Source organism: Dermacentor andersoni, chromosome 1 (genome assembly GCF_023375885.2).
Source record: "Dermacentor andersoni chromosome 1, qqDerAnde1_hic_scaffold, whole genome shotgun sequence".
Taxonomy (NCBI): Eukaryota; Metazoa; Arthropoda; class Arachnida; order Ixodida; family Ixodidae; genus Dermacentor; species Dermacentor andersoni.
In genome coordinates, this window is record NC_092814.1 from 219553367 (window position 1) to 219569277 (window position 15911).

Below are 15911 nucleotides of genomic sequence, written 5' to 3' on the forward strand. Positions count from 1 at the left end.
CATAGTGGAGTCTATTAGGCCACATCCTCCCTCTTTCTCTATCATCTTTCACTTTCCACCCCCTCTCCCCTGACGACGCTTCGCCATGCTCCCTCACGGGTTGCAGAATCAAGCGTCCTTCCTTTCTTCAGATCACTATCTAGCGACACTCCCCAGCAAAAAATTATCCTGGCCCGCCTACAGCACTTGCTCAGACAGCCAATCAGAGGCTCTTGTGCTCTCTTCGTACAAGATGGCGAAAGTGCGAGTTGTCTGGCTGCTTCTCTGGTTTATCGTGTTTGCGCCTTGTGGGCCTTCTCCCGCAGTGTTGCCGTGATGAAGCTCGAAATCATAAATTGCGTCGAACGCGATGAGAAGTTGGATGTCCCCGCAGCGTGCAAGATTCCGAGGAGCACTCTCGGCACGATTAGGGCTAAAGTGGCCAGACTCGCAACCCGGTGCCCATGGCGCCCGACGCATACGCACGGCCGTGTACGAGGGGTTCTTCATACGTGCCGGTTTCCGCGTGCTCGGTGAGGACTGTAAATTCTGATGAATGCGACGAAGCCGTTGCCGGTGTTGCCGAAGTTTGGAGCGAGCTGTCAAAATTTCCGGAACATTCGAATCAACGGTGGACGAGTTTGTGAGTGCAGATGATGGTGTCGCGACCACAGTAGAGCCCGGAAACGAAGACTACATCGCCGACATCGTACCGAGCACAAATGAAAGTAGGCACATTAAGGAAAGTAACTACGGTCCTTTGCCCACATCCTCCGAAGTGATTGGTGCACTCGCATTAGTCCGGCGCTTCTGCGCGAATGCGGAAGGTTGCGGCCTCAGCTGCTCCGACTCCTTAGACAACGTGGGGAAGTGCGTGCGTCGCAGGCAGCGAAATTGCCCAAGCAGAAGAAAATGCAGGACTAATTTATGCCAAACTAAGCTAGTTTCGTTAATAAAGTGATTTTATAAATGGTATGTGCTTTTATGACATCCAATTATTTAGCAGGCTTATATCGAATTATGCTCTATATCGAACTGATAGGCGTTTTTTTGCGAGTTCGATATAGCCGGGTTTGACTGTACTAAGTCGACGTGGACTCTTTAAATAGCATCCCAGAAACCTCGCAATGCTTGTTTCATGCCAAGAAAATACTTGGGTAATGAGAAAATTGCATCGGTAGGGTTCGCATACCTTTATCGCAATTCAAATCTCCCCCCACCCAACCGGGGGAGTGGTGACGTTGCATACGCCATCACTACTCTTTACTGCCGTCGGTGAGTAAAGCGGCGCCCGACAGATGGCGGTACCGAGCCAAGACAGAATGGCAGATTCACCGCTGCAACTGCTCTTTGGTCAAGTGGCATAGACCGTTCGGGCAACCCGCAACGTCAAATGGAAGTTGAGATCTCCGCTACTTGCAGTTTGTGCAAGTTTCACAAGCCAGCAAAACCAGCGCAGCACTACGCAATAACTATTGAAACGCGAAGGCGTGGGCGGCACGGCGTTCAGCGAAAACAAAACCTTTCGACCGCCCGCTTCGTTGTCAGGGTTATTTCAATGAGTTTTTTCTAAAAGTGAAATAGAACTGGACAAGTAGCATTTTATTTCGTCTTATAATACAATACAAGGATATTTTGTTTATTGAGTGGTTGAGTTCTAGGGACAGAATTTAACTGAGTGCTTTCGTCATCGGGCAAGTACTTGAATGCCCCGAGGAAGTCTCTAATCATGTCCTGCATTTACCTTTATTTCTCGATAATTAAGGCTCTGTTCGCGATAATATTGATGCCTTAGAGATTCTCGAGGACTAATCTATCACTTTAGCTTGACCTAATATTTGCCTTTAATGTCCCTTTAAGGATGTAAAAGGCGTGTTCGTTTTTTCAGACTGCTTGATTTTTCGGACGTTTTCGCAGCCTATAGGGAGTCCAAAAGATTGGACGTTGACTGTACAACTGATCGAGGGGATGCTTCAAATGGTCCGTGGGGCGAACACGCGGTGGAAAGAGGATTAGAACAGAAAGCACCGACGTATTGAGGAATGAATGGAAAAGGAATCGTGCCGCCTCTTCTTTGAATGAGCTTGAGCTAAAAAAAAAAAAAAACTGTTATCCAACGTCGAGATGCAGGTGTCCCTCATTCAAACCAGAATAAACTCTTTAAAGCAGTGAAACACAACACTGAGGTGTTCTGTGTGGGCTGAGAGTATGCCAGGAGTGTTGAGGTAGAATTTCCAGCTGCTGAGAAAGAATCTCACTTGTGACAAAGGTCAGGCCTCATACCAATAAGCTTGGTATCAGTTGATAGAAATAGATCATATTAGAAAATATTCGCTTCTGTATGCATCTTTTTATTCATGAAGTTGAAAATGTTCAACTCTAGTTGTGATGGGTATTACCATTTTTTTTTTTTCAAACATATTCACTGTGCATTTTACTAACCCCTCCCTTCTTTTCCTTTTGAATTAAACACTACTCGTTACTATTCAAGCTGGATTAAGTCGTTTTTTTATTTAACGTGCTTACAAGAGAGTGACAGCATCAGGCTGACATGGTGTCAGCCTGGTTTGACATAAAACAGTTCTGTGTCGCCTCTGAAAATTTTGCAAAGGCACTCGGGGAAAGCCTGGAAAACTCGGGAGAATTTGGAAATGTCAACTTGGTAGACATCCTGGATAGCCCTGTATAAATCCTGCCAGTAAGAGCGGCTGTTAAACTGAAGAATAGGCTCTGGGCTGATACTTCCCTTCTTTTCCTGCTGTTGATCACTCATTCCAATCTTTCTGTGCTCATATTTGATTGTTATATATTTAGTGATTAATGAATGGTACGGACCTCATTTGGTTTTCCAAATTCAGTCATTGGCATAGTTTATCTTGCGATTGCTGTTAGGAAAAAAAGTGTTTTTACATGAGTTTTCAGAAATCATTTAAAATATTTTAATATATGCATATTATATGTTTAATACGCATGCTATGAGTGGTTTCAACTTTCTCTTTGTTCTTATGAAGAGTGTGCAAATACTTGATTTAAACTGCCTTTAGTGTTTTTAGAATGTGCTGGAAAAAAGTGGAGTTCTCATTCAAATGGGAACAGTGCATGAAGGTTTCGTGTAAATGAAATTCTCTGGTCACTACAAAATGTAGTATACAGGTATTCTTATTTTTATGCATTGATTGATGCCTGCTATCGTACTGTAGGTGGAGTCATTGCTGAAAAGCGAGGACAGCGGCAAAGACCTGGCATCAGTGCAGAACCTTACCAAAAAGCACCAGTTGGTTGAAGCAGACATCTTAGCCCATGAAGACAGGGTCAAGGACCTGAATGCGCTTGCGGACTCTTTGGTTGAATCTGGCCAGTTCCATTCGGGACCTATACAAGAAAAACGGTCATCAATCAACGAACGCTATGAGCGGTTGCGCACATTGGCTGCTTACCGCCGCTCCCAGCTGCATGAGGCTAACACCCTACACCAATTCTTCCGCGATATCGCAGATGAAGAGTCCTGGATCAAGTACGTTACTTGGGCTTGATCTTGTGCTCTTTGAATGGCTTTTAAGGGGGTTGTTGTGGGCTCTCCCTTGGTTTGAAATGGTGTAGAGGGCTTAAGGTGATCAATCGCAAATGTGATTTGCTGTCAAGGTTTGTGCGCACACAGTGATGTCACGGGGTTCACTCAGATTAATGACAAGGTTGTCGCAATGTTTATCAATCTTGCGTTAAGATAATGATAGATACACAAGGTTCCTGTAAGGTACTGCAGCAGTGATAATTCATTTTAAGCATGTATGAGGCCACTAACATTGCTTCACGTAAGTGCCTTGTCATGTGGTTCTTTTAAATTGTGCACCCTTTCTTCGGAAATTTAGCCTGTAACAGATATCTTAACCTAAACAAAACTGTTTAGCTGCTTCTCAATATATTTTTTAACTTATGCATTGGAAGCTTGTACATTTAAGTCGCTGGTTAGTTAATATTTGCTAATTGTATTAGTAAAAGGCATTTCAAGAGAGTTGCTCAACAGTGAACAAAACCACATTGGTTGTGCTTGCCTAGTACACACCTGCTTTTCTTTAGTTTAATGTTTGACACAAATTAGGTGAAGCGCTTTGTATGTGTAGAATAGGTTCCTTATCGCCTCGTAAGTTTGTTTCTGATTGTATTTATTTTCTTTGTCAGCACTCAAACGTATAGATACAGGGGCGTCTTTTGCATTGTCTATTGATCATCTTTGCTTGGTGCATACTTATTACTTAGATGATTTTGTATCAGATTTTGTATGTGGGTCAAGCATAAATGGCATGTGTTCTCTACACTACTCTGAGTACCCGCCGCAGTATTGGGCGCCGTGGTTCTTGGGACTGTGCTAAGCCATTGTTGTGCATAATCTCGTGTGCTGCTGCATGCACTCCGGTGCAAACCAAGCATGGCACCACAAGAAACAGTGTATGCCTAAGTTAACAAAGGAGAGGTTTATTAACCTGCCGTGGTGGCTTAGCAGCTATGGTTTTGCGCTGCTAAGCATGGGGTAATGGGATCACACCCTGGCCGTGGTGGTCGCATTGCAACGGAGGCGAAATGCAAAAATGCCCCTGTCCCATGCATTGGGGAAATGTTAAAGGAACCTCAAGGGATCAAAGTTAATCTGGAGTCCCCCACTACGGCATGCCTCATAGTCAAATCGTCGTTTTGGCAGATAAAATCCCTGAAATCAGTTTGAGAGGTTTACTATACCCATTTTCTGGTGACACCAGAACCAATTCCTGATACTGGGCAGCACTGGAAGTGCTAGGCACCACTTTTAGGTTTAGCTTTAGAAAAAAAAAAGCAATGCTAGGTACACACTAGGTGGGAGATGCTGTACACCAGCTGAAGTCCAAGCAGTTCCCAAAGTTGGATGAGAGAAAGTGGAAAACGCACTTCGTGCTATACTGGACACCTGTTTGCTCACTCTTGTGGCTGCACTGTGTACAACTGGATGAGCGGGGACTCTATTCCCAACTGTGGTTCAGTGGCTACTGTCCACTGGACCTTCTGGATAGTGCGACAGATGAGTGACAGCCCAGCTATCACCCTGTCCTGCCACAGGAGGAAAGGGAAGAGGGTCATTAGCAGAATAGGTGAATACCTGCTCAAAGACCACAATGCACACCACAATCCCTACACAAGGAAAGCATAGGGGGGGCACTGGCATTGGAAATTAGTTATTTTATTTACACATTTTCATGTCAAAGGTAGCATGATTTGTAGTACCAATGCAGAAGGTTCTCAGTGTGTGGAATTTCTGAGAAACCTGAATTTTAAGACTGCACCTGTAGCAGGAATTTGAAGTTGCACATGAACTACTACGTGCAGTCAATATTCTTCTTACCCTTTCCCAGGTGCATGCCCAAACCAAATGGTAATAGGAGTGCTATTGTAAAGTCTATGCTTTCAAACTTTTGGAACCAGTAATGAATATATAATAAGAGGATATAACACACAAAATAAATTAGCAGTTCTTGCAGCTTTAATGCCATTTCTGCATGATTGTTTTCAGCACACATTCAGTGCTCTTTCATACTGCAACTGTGCTTGTAATAGCTATAGAGCGTCATAAGATGTTTTGCAAATATGATCCTAAATTGTATAGCATGGTGGTCTCAATTTACTTGTTCCTTTTCAAGACTGTCCTTCTTTGTGAGTTTCTGTGACCTTCCATAGTACCGATTAAATTGCTCTTGCATATTGAACATCTGCAAGGTATGTGGGTACTTGGTGTGTGTTGGTGTGTGGAATTGGTAAAGATGAGAGCAGGTGTTCCATTATGCAGTGAATAAGCTTGTTTCTTTCCTTCTTTTAGGGAAAAGAAGCTGTTGGTGGGCTCGGATGACTATGGCAGAGACCTGACTGGAGTGCAAAACCTGAGGAAAAAGCACAAGCGCTTAGATTCTGAGCTTGGCGCCCATGAGCCAGCTATTCAGGCTGTCCAGGAAGCTGGCCATAAACTTATGGCAGAGTCTAACTTGGGTGTGCCTGAGATTGAACAGCGTTTGCAGGCCCTAGAACTCTCGTGGCGTGAATTGAAGCAGGTAGGTAATTTGTACACCTCGTGACTAGAGATATCGGGTTCTAAAATTCTAGGCTTTTAGAGAATATCAGTTTTAAAGATAGGTCAGATACTGCTGATTAACTTGTTCTTGGGTTACAGTGCCTAAAGAAAAATTTGAAGTATGAGGGGTTTCTGCAATACTGGCAAATACTGTACAGTGGAGCCATGTTGTTGCCGTGTCACTTATGTTTGTTGAGCATAAATAACATCCATGGCCACTGACATGCAAATTTGATCAGTATGCAGAAAAGGGAGGAATAGAACCAGTCTCACTCACAAAAAAGGAACCCTTTATTGTGTCAGTCTGTTGGAAATACCTCCACATTCCCTACCTCCTTAAAGATAAATATGCTGATACTCGTTAAACTTTGTGATGCCAGACAAACTTGGAGTGCCGAGTTGGCAAATTTATTTCAACAGTTGAAAGTAAGAGGAAATTCACGTTGGTACAACTTACAAGCACAGTGTTGGACATGGTGTAGTGTGATAAGTACTTGAAGTTGTGCTTCATTCTTATTCTTGTTGGTTCTTTTTAGTATTCAATACAGCATATTCACCGGTGTCAAGAATTTCCTCACTGTAAGTGGTACCACACATAACCAAAGCATTTTTCAAAGGTAGTGCACTTGCAAAACATGTAGGCCAAGCAGCCGTGCGTGTGCGGGAATCAAGCATTTTTCTCACTCTACACCAAACTGGAACTTTGGCTACAGACTCCCAACTAGACTGTGCTGGTTAGGCCTGGCCAACAGGAGTGTTGGGTGGCATACCGTCGCTGGAAAGTCGTCTTTGATAAATGTTTGTACCCGTAGACGAATACAGTGCTCTGGCATGACAACACGTGCTCGGGCAGCACTTATGGCAGCACACTTGAAGAGTTAGTGAGGGATCAGCCGGCAACTACTACAAACACATATAGGAAAAGTTTGTATGTGCTTGTACCGGTAGGAAGGGCGAAAGCTTGCGTGTGGAAAACATTCTAAACTGATGAGCCTGCGGAACAGTTTAATCTGACAGCGTCCATGAGTCAAGGTCGCATGCACAATATCTGCACTTCACAAAGACCCGTATCGCCACAGGCGAACGCAAAATGCACTTGCTGCCTCGACCGATTTTTCAACAGTGCTGGAGTTGTAAAAAGATAACAAATTGGTTCTACCGTCAAAATTCGTTTTTCCGACCTGCCTGATAATTCAGACATTTTCACGACCCCATCTGTGTCAAAAAAAGAAATCAGTTGTCAACTGTGTTTACTTTCTGCATGCGAGTGAAGAGCCAAAGAGCAATGCAGTGCACGCGTTTAGTGCAGATCGTGCACCGCTGACACGTGGCCGGAGCGAAAGGCTTCTCCATCACCTAGGCAACCTCCACACACCCGCTGAGCCAGCACGCTGCCGCAGTGTTGTAGCAGCAGCTATCCGAGACGACTTGCGGCCTATTATCACATCGGCTCATGGCAAATTTTCGTCACAAGCATGCTGCCTAGGCCATTAGGCCTAATTGGGGCTGCTTTATGGGGTGTCTGCAACTCAAGTTATGGTTTGGTGCCGAATCGACGCGGATGTATTTGCAGCAGCCTTACAACACTCGGACAGCTGACAAACCACTTCGCCAATAAAAGCGAGTGCACAAATGACCAACGTTGTTTGTGGCCACGGCCTTTCAATACCCCGGTGGCCTCTCATACCAGATGCCGTTCATACACACATCGGTCTCCTTGCATCTTTGACCAACCCTTCACAAGACTAGCTTTTGATTTACACAGCGGGTGCGAAGGTGTCAAGTGACTAATGCACTGACAGTCTGGCTACACACACATTTGCACTGATTGCGGCAGACGTGGACAAAGTGGGGCCTGTCATACGAACATTCTGTAGCCCTCCCAATTTCAGAACCTTTGATAGGCAGCAAATGACAGCGAGCTCTACAGTTAACCCTTTCGCTGTCACGGACGTACCGGTACGTCATCGCGCTTCCCCCCCACGGTGTCACTGACGTACCGGTACGTTCTCTATCGTGTGTTCAAAATTTCGCGCCTGAGCGCAAAGCAGGCGCTCCTGGATTGGCCATGCCATCTATTGACTCTTTCTACAAGTTCGCATATTCGCTCCGACCTGTGTTAGTCCATGTATTGAAGAGTACGGTGCGACTGCCACTCCCCACTTTCTCCTTGCTGAGTGGCGCGGTGGCTCCGCGTTCGCTGGATCATGCGTCGCGCGCGTGTGGTTATGGGTTCAAGGGTTGTTCTGTAATCTCCGCTGGTTTGAAGGTTTTTATTTTTCTTCTGTTGGTGTGCCTGCTATGGCGCGTCAAGTTCAGGCGCACGTGCCGTTGCCTCTCCAAAAAGGGTGACTCGATTGCTGCTTTCGCTCTCTCGCCGCACCCTCGCTTCCGACTTGCAGCAGTAAACGTAAAGCCCTTCGAACTTTGTTTAGCCTTTTTCCATCTCCCTCTGTCTTCTTGATCACGCAACGTCACGTTTCTCTCCGTTGCGCGGGCGACTGAAAGCGCATCCTCCCTGCGCGCGGTTACTTTCGGATGGCTCGGCGCGCGGGACCTTCGTCTGCTCATGGGAGCGGTGGCTGAATTCCGATTCAGAATACGAGCCGAGCTCGGATTCGGACTCGGACAAAGTCACATGAGAGGAAGAGGGTTCCGCATCGTCAGATTCGGATGTTGAACGGATTTTATAGTCAGGCTGATGATGATGATGATGTTTACTAACAACAGCTGCAGAACACTGAAATGTGCATATTGCATTAACTATGTTATTTGTATACCAATCATAATCAAAAATAAATTGCTATGTTCATTCCCTGTTATGCTCGTTCCCTGAAACCAAGCCGACACACTGGGGGTGCGTCATGGCCAGAAACGTCCGACAGCGAAAGGGTTAAAAGGAACCTGCCTTATACCATTGGTGATGACCGCAGTCGACCCAACATTGCGGGCACAATGTCTATGGTTGAGGCAAATGATCCACGGCTCGTACTTTTGTCTGTTGTGCAAACTGAACTGACAATAACCCACAGAACTCGCCTGCAATAAAAGTGGGAAAAATAAAGCTTTCTGAGAAATGGAAGTCTATTAAACTGACAATATTGAGGACAGCATAACTCGCTATTTCTTCAGCTTCAAACGGAAAATGCACTTCATTGTATTCAACAGGCGTTCCGTTGATTAAAATATATATATAAATACACCAGAGAACTCTTTGAGATTAATTGTTCACAATTTTGATTGCGTCAGCATCCTGTAGCGTTAGCTGTCCAAGAAATCAATTTTCTTGAAACTGCATATTAACAAAAATGCACTGGGCGTGAGGCCTTTTTTCCTTTTTTTCTTCTTTCCTTCTTTTCCTTTTCACCCAGGTCTGCATTCTTTTCATGGTCTTCTTTGTAAAAGTTTTCGACCGTGCACTCAGCTGCCTGACCACGCACTTGGTTAAGCCCAGGATACGTGGAGCGTACTTTCATGGGGAACGTCGCCCGACATAGACGGGGCGAGACGACACCGTTGGTTCGCTGGCATCGCATACATTCAGTGAAAAACAGGCGGACGCCGCCGCGTGCTCGCCGCATGTTGGTCAGTGTTGCCAGACTCTGGGAATGTGTTCTTCGATAAAAAAAGATAGTAAATAGGCTCTTTATTGTATTATTTGTTGTTACTGACTAAACAACATGGAAAAAAGTTTCATAGAGACGCTTGCAAGAGATTTCCACACATTCCATTGAGCTGCAAGCACTTTAGTGGGCTGGCTTTGCACCGTCTGGCTACGTTGAGCGGTCGCACCACGAAGCGCAGGCGTTGCAGAAGTTGCAGCGCAGACGTTGCAGAAGCGACGTTAGTTTACATTGTGTAAAAAACACTTTGTGGTTATTCATGTTTACTTCAGTTTCATTTGCTGTTTTAAAGCCTCCTCCAACATCAAGCGTTCAGTACTGCAGCCGGAGAGGATAGAATTATCTATACTTGGCGTGAAATGGACCTCTCAGTGGCTCTGGTTTTCGATGCCCCAGGCATTCCGTGCGCCGCCTGGTCCCACACAGATGCAAACAGCCAGGAGACCAGGCATGGTCGGCTTCTAACTATAATCTGTCGTCGCTCTTTTCCCTCAAGGCATTTGAGCAGAAGGGACTTATTGTTGTAGTAGAGCAGGGGTGATTTCTGAACGAAGAAGCACAAAAGCAAAAGTTACAAGCACGCTTGCCGACAGCGAAAAAAAGAAAAAGCAGTTTCGGGCGCTGTGAACGAGAAACAGTTTCATCCCCTATACCCAAACCCATATGGGCGCCACCACACATACAAAAACAGCAGTAATAAGAAAAGCAGTACAATGCACACACTATTTTACGCCTTGGAACCTTCGATCAGGTTGGTAAGAAAATTGCACTGCACTTCTAATTATTATTTGTTTTGTGTGCACCTTACTTAAGTTTGTAGACAAAAGATGTTTACACAAATTTGTAGTGTTATTTTCATGCTCTCAAACATTCAGTATTCGGCTGTAATGATCAATGGCGTCCCTTTCACGCGGAGAGAGCCGGAAAGTGCATGGCCAAACTAGCCCAAACGCCTGCATTCCATCGCTTCAGTGTGGCCGCGCGATGGACGCTTCGATGGAAAAGGAATAATACACAAAAACCAACCAGCTGCCAGTAGTCGAGGGAGATCGATCGTTGAGATGCCTGGTGAGTGCGCGAGGCGTTCCCGCCACTTCCGACAGCGATATTTGCCGGGTGGAGTTTTTCCAATCGGACCGGGTAGCCAGGGGGAGTCAAATTTTTGGACGCCGAGGGGCGAGCATTCACCGCCGGGCAATTTCGCTGCTTGGTCGCCGGTTTTCCACTCCATGTATCCCGGGCTTTAGAAAAACTAGGTCTGGTCAACAGTGGCCCGCTAATGTGCTACTGTGGATGAGAAACATGCAACACAAAGTAAGGCACAAGCGTACACTCGCCTCAAGCTCCCACCAATGCCTCTTTACTAGATGGCTGCTGCATTGACCGGTAAACTGTTCCGTGCCCTCTCCCCTTTTCTCGTCTCTGCAAAAAGGCAACGAGCACCTCTCATGGCGAACGCCTGCAACTTAGATAACGTGCTGCAGCCTCTCAGATTACCATGGCATCTGCCACTGTCTAGGAGGCCCGTGAGAACGCTCTCTAACAGACAGCCGCGCATATCGGCTCTACGAACTTACTGGCGGAAGCATTCGGCCCCCGCCGCCGGAAGTTGAAAAGGCAACGAGCGCTGCCTCACGGAATTTATGCTGAACTAAGGGAACCGTCGCTACAATGGGAAAGTGAGCAACGTGGCGGGCATCTAGTAAAGGAGGCATTGCTCCCACGCAAGAAGGGTGCCTCGTTGAGGGAGCAAACAGAAGCACAACCTTTCTTGTTGAAATGCAGTTTTTCTCTCTCACTAACACGGGCTACCGTACCTAGTTGGGGGTCATAAAATGCCGGGCTCGAGGCAGAGGGAGATGCCTGCGGACCGCGAAGAAGTCGAACCGTGGGTGGCGGCAAGGCTGCAGGCATGCAGACCGCCCCTTGTGGGACTGTCTCTGCAAGGTGTTCGAGTCGCCTTGCTTTCTAATGTTGAATTCCAATGGCAGATCCAGATCAAGTTTTTCTGCTCTGTATGGAGCAATCCTATTCCAATGGCAGATTGGGACCAGCCGCTGATCCCGGATTGCTCCGTGGAGCAAAAATATTTGCTCCGCCGAAATCGGCAGATTTGACCGGAAGTCCTCGTGACGTATTTCCTTCACCCGCCTCTGCTTCCTGTCACGGTCGCCTGTTTCCGGTCGCGGGCAGCTATGGACGACATGGGAAACGTGGACGCCGCTAGGGTCCAGGGTCCATAGAAAGTATTTCTGGGGACCCTACGCCGCTTCGCGCCGTGCGATTTTGTTCGCGCTCCTAGACAGCTCCGACTCAGACAGTACAATTTCCAAGTCGAGTGATGATTCTTCTGACACGGGCAGTGAAATGGGGTGGTGGGTTGCGCTTCCAAGCGCTTGTTCCTCTCTCTATCCTAGCGCCCTCTCACTTGATTTTCGTGTACTAAGTGCCCCCGCGGGAGCGCACGCATTCCCTTCGCAGATATGGTGTGCGCACATGAGAGCGATCTGTCGGAGCGACGCGCTCCGTTCGTGATCCGGCCGAGCGCTCGCGATCTACCATTGGAATTCAACATAAGAAAAACGGGGCCTGGGAGCTGGGTTCATTGCTTACACTCTCCCATCCCGCGTGAGCTCGTCCCAAGAGTTTCTCATCACTCTGACTCGCTTCCGCACTCGCTGTCCGACGCCAATTGTTTCATCTGGCGTGCATGTGCGCTCGTGACGTAGTTTGGCTGCATCGATCCCTTCGATATTCGTAGGCTCAAGATGCAGTATGTGTTTGCAGGCAGCACGTCTGTAACAATGTACAGGCCTCTGCGTTTAATATGCGTTTTCATGGGCTGTCCTGTGTCCTTAACTGTTTGTGATTACAGAGGCGGTGGTAGTCGATCACCCTCCTGTGCGCGCATCCTTTCTTCTCGCATGCGAGAACAGGGTTGCGGTACTCGGAAGTACTACTACAGATTAATCCATATGATATCAAATCGTCAGTAATCGCTTTCCATACCCACCTCTGGTAGTAAGAGCTACATGGTATGGTGGCTGGGAAACTGGCTTGCTTCGAAGGAGCTCGATGACTTTTGCCTCGGCGATGCCTGTGCACCCCAATTCAAGTTGCAGTGTGCAGCAATTATTATGCTTGTTAAGCAATGCACAGGGCTGTTTCCTCCTCACCATAGACGATTAAGCCAACATTAATATCGCCTCGGCTTATCAATTGCAGCGGATGGGCCTTCTCATTGGCAGTCAGTAAAACTTGCTCTGGCATGTTGCAAGGAGTGGGTGGACACATGAGTATTTGTCCTTGCATCATGTGCAACTTGCCGTTACTGTAGTTCGCAACTGGGATGCTGAAAACATCAGGTGCATCAAGAGAAGGCATTCCCAGCGCAGACAGAACCGTCCATGGGCCAGCCTTAACGCTTTCGCGAAACTTGACGACTTCTCTCACTCTTCCCAATTCTGCAATGATACCTGTCAGCTTTCGTGCTTGCCTTTGGTTCAGCAAATGGGTGCCCCCACCACTACGGACCAACAGCAGATCGGGCAGGTCGATCACGTCAGTGCCAATGATGACGTCCGGTCCAACAAAGGCATCATCAGTGACTATGTAGAAGTGGATGGCAGGAAGTTCAACCTCATCGACATGCACCTTTAAATCTAGTTCACCGAGGGGTGATTGCTGTCCACCGACTCTGTGTGTGGCCACCCCGGGAGGTGCCAAAGCTCCTTGCTCAGCCACACGGCATGCATAGTCTTTATCATGCTCACATCGGAGCCCGGTATTGAGAAGGGCGATCATCCTTTGGCCGTCAATTGCCGGGAAGCTAGAAAGTGTGCGGCCAAACTAGCCCAAACACCCGCATTCTGTCGCTTCAGCGCAGCCGTGCGACGAACACTTCGATGGAAAAGGAAAAATTCACAAAAACCAACCAGCTGCCGGAAGTCGAGGGAGATCGATCGTCGCGACACCTGGTGAGTGCGTGATGCATTCCCGTCACTTCCAATGGCAATTTTCGCCAGGCTGAGTTTTTCTGATCGGACCAGGTAGCCGGTGGGAGTCAAATTTATTGACCCCGAGGGGCGAGCGTTCGCCGCTGGGCAATTTCGCCACTTGGACCGAGTACTTTAGAAAAACTAGGTCTGGTCGGCAGTGGCCCACAAATGTGCCACTGTGGACCAGAAACATGCGACGCAATGTAAGGCACACGCATACTCACCCCAAGTGACTCCCTCGTGAAAAGGGCACCTCGCGAACTTTGGGGAGCAAACAAACGCAGCCTTCCTTATTGAAACGCAGTTTTTCTCTCTCAATGACACAGGCTACCATACACAGCTAGGGTCGTAAAACGTCTGGCTTGAGGTGGAGGGAGGTGCCTGCGGTCCGTGAAGGGGTCGAACCGTGGGTGGCGGCAATGCTGCAGGCATTCAGACGAGCGGGCCCCTTGCGCGACTGTCTCTGCAATGTGTTCGAGTCACCTCGCTTTCTGAGAAAAACTGAGCCTGGGCATCGTGTTCATTGCTCACATGTTGGTACTGCCTTAGTTCTCTCTACAAAATGCTCAGCAAGATTATAAACATGCAGTTGTTACTCAGCGCAGTGTATGTGTGGTTCCTCCCTTGTGTCCAGTCTTGCAATGCTGTTCTTTCTGTAAAATATTCCAAACTGCCTTAACAATGAAAGTGAGCAACTGAGTTGTGATCAGTGGTCGCATACTAATTGGATGTTCCATTTCAACTGGGTACCAAAGATGTCCTGGGTACCAAAGTTAGATACCTAGTAAAATTTATGTAATGAGAAAATGGAGTCCCAAGCGTGTGCACCACACCTGGTTGTCATGAACAAAATTTGTCGTAAGCATTACACTTCATGTTTGCTGGCATTTAATATTAGATTTGATACTCAGCTGTATTTTCTTAATTCGATTTTGATTCAATATTTCATTCAAAGTTTAATATTTGGTATTCACACACCTCTTTTATGTTTTATTTTAGCTTGCTTCTGACTTTGGAACATTTGTAAACATCAGTCGCGTGCTAACTGACACAACTCTTTTCCTTTGGCCTGCTGTCGACTTAGATGGCTGGTGATCGTGGCCATAAACTGGACGAGTCTCTGGTGTATCAGCAGTTCCTTGCTAAGGTGGAAGAGGAGGAGGCGTGGATTACTGAAAAACAACAGCTCCTCTCTGTAGAAGACTGTGGAGACACCATGGCTGCTGTACAGGTTAGTTGACTCTAGTATGGTTATGAATTTTCCAATCACAGAGAACCTTTCACTGTTGATGACTCTTCTTTTTTGTAATTTGTTCTTCATAAGTTGTCCCAGTTGCATTAGCAGTTGCAGTTGGTTTGCCCACGTGACCTTCCCTTTTTAATGCATTCTGAAATTTTGCTTGCATGCATGTGTGAGCAACAGTGATGTTAAGAACTATGAAATTTGTGGGTACATTGCAAAAGGTTATCTGAACTTTCTTGCTTATCTATGTGTGGAAGCTCAATATTATGCAAGTACTAAGCATTTGCAAAGTTAACTTACATGCTAAAAAAGTAACTTACTGTCATAGGTGCTCACGAATTTCTTTTCCAAAGAATAAATATGTTACATTAGGACTCGGTGAACGGCCGAAAAAAACTGCTTAGATCAAACCCTATTTCAGATTGTGCCTGCATAATATAAAGGCTGGAGATGTGCACACAGGTTTCATGGGACCAACCTTACTAGTGTTGGCATACTGAGACCATTTTGGTTGCCCTTGCTTTGAAGGCAAAGTAGGCGTTTTTCTTGGCAGCTTTCTTATTGCGATAGTAATTGGTCGAACCCGGCTATATCAAACTCTCAAAAAAAACTCCTATTAGTTCGATATAGGGAATAATTCAATATAAGCCTGCTAAAGAATTGGATGTCATAAAAGTACATACCATTTATAAAATCACTTTATTGATGAAGCTGGCTTAGTTTCGCATGAAATAGTTCTGTATTTTCTTCTGCTTGGGCAGTTTCAATGCCTGCGACGCAAGCGCTCCTCCACATTGTCTAGAGTTGCAGCAGCTGAGGCCGCAACCTTCTACATTCGCGCAGAAGGGCCGGACTAGTGCGAGTGCACGAGTCACCTCGGAGGATGTGGGCAAAAGATTGTCGTTGCTTTCCTCATTGTGCCCGCTTTCACTTGTGCTCAGTATGATGTCGGCAATGTAATCTTCGTTTTCCGGCTC

The 15911-nt window shown here is 46.6% G+C and overlaps 1 protein-coding gene across 3 annotated transcripts in view; it reads left to right on the forward strand.

The window, feature by feature from the left end:
• alpha-Spec (alpha spectrin) overlaps positions 1–15911 on the forward strand; it is a 185931-nt gene that overhangs the window by 143683 nt on the left and 26337 nt on the right. For all 3 annotated transcript variants that reach the window (XM_050195776.2, XM_050195775.3, XM_050195777.3), the window contains 3 exons: positions 3180–3493; positions 5822–6050; positions 14776–14922. In XM_050195776.2, coding sequence (XP_050051733.1) covers positions 3180–3493; positions 5822–6050; positions 14776–14922 — 690 coding nt within the window. The remainder of the gene's footprint in view (positions 1–3179; positions 3494–5821; positions 6051–14775; positions 14923–15911) is intronic.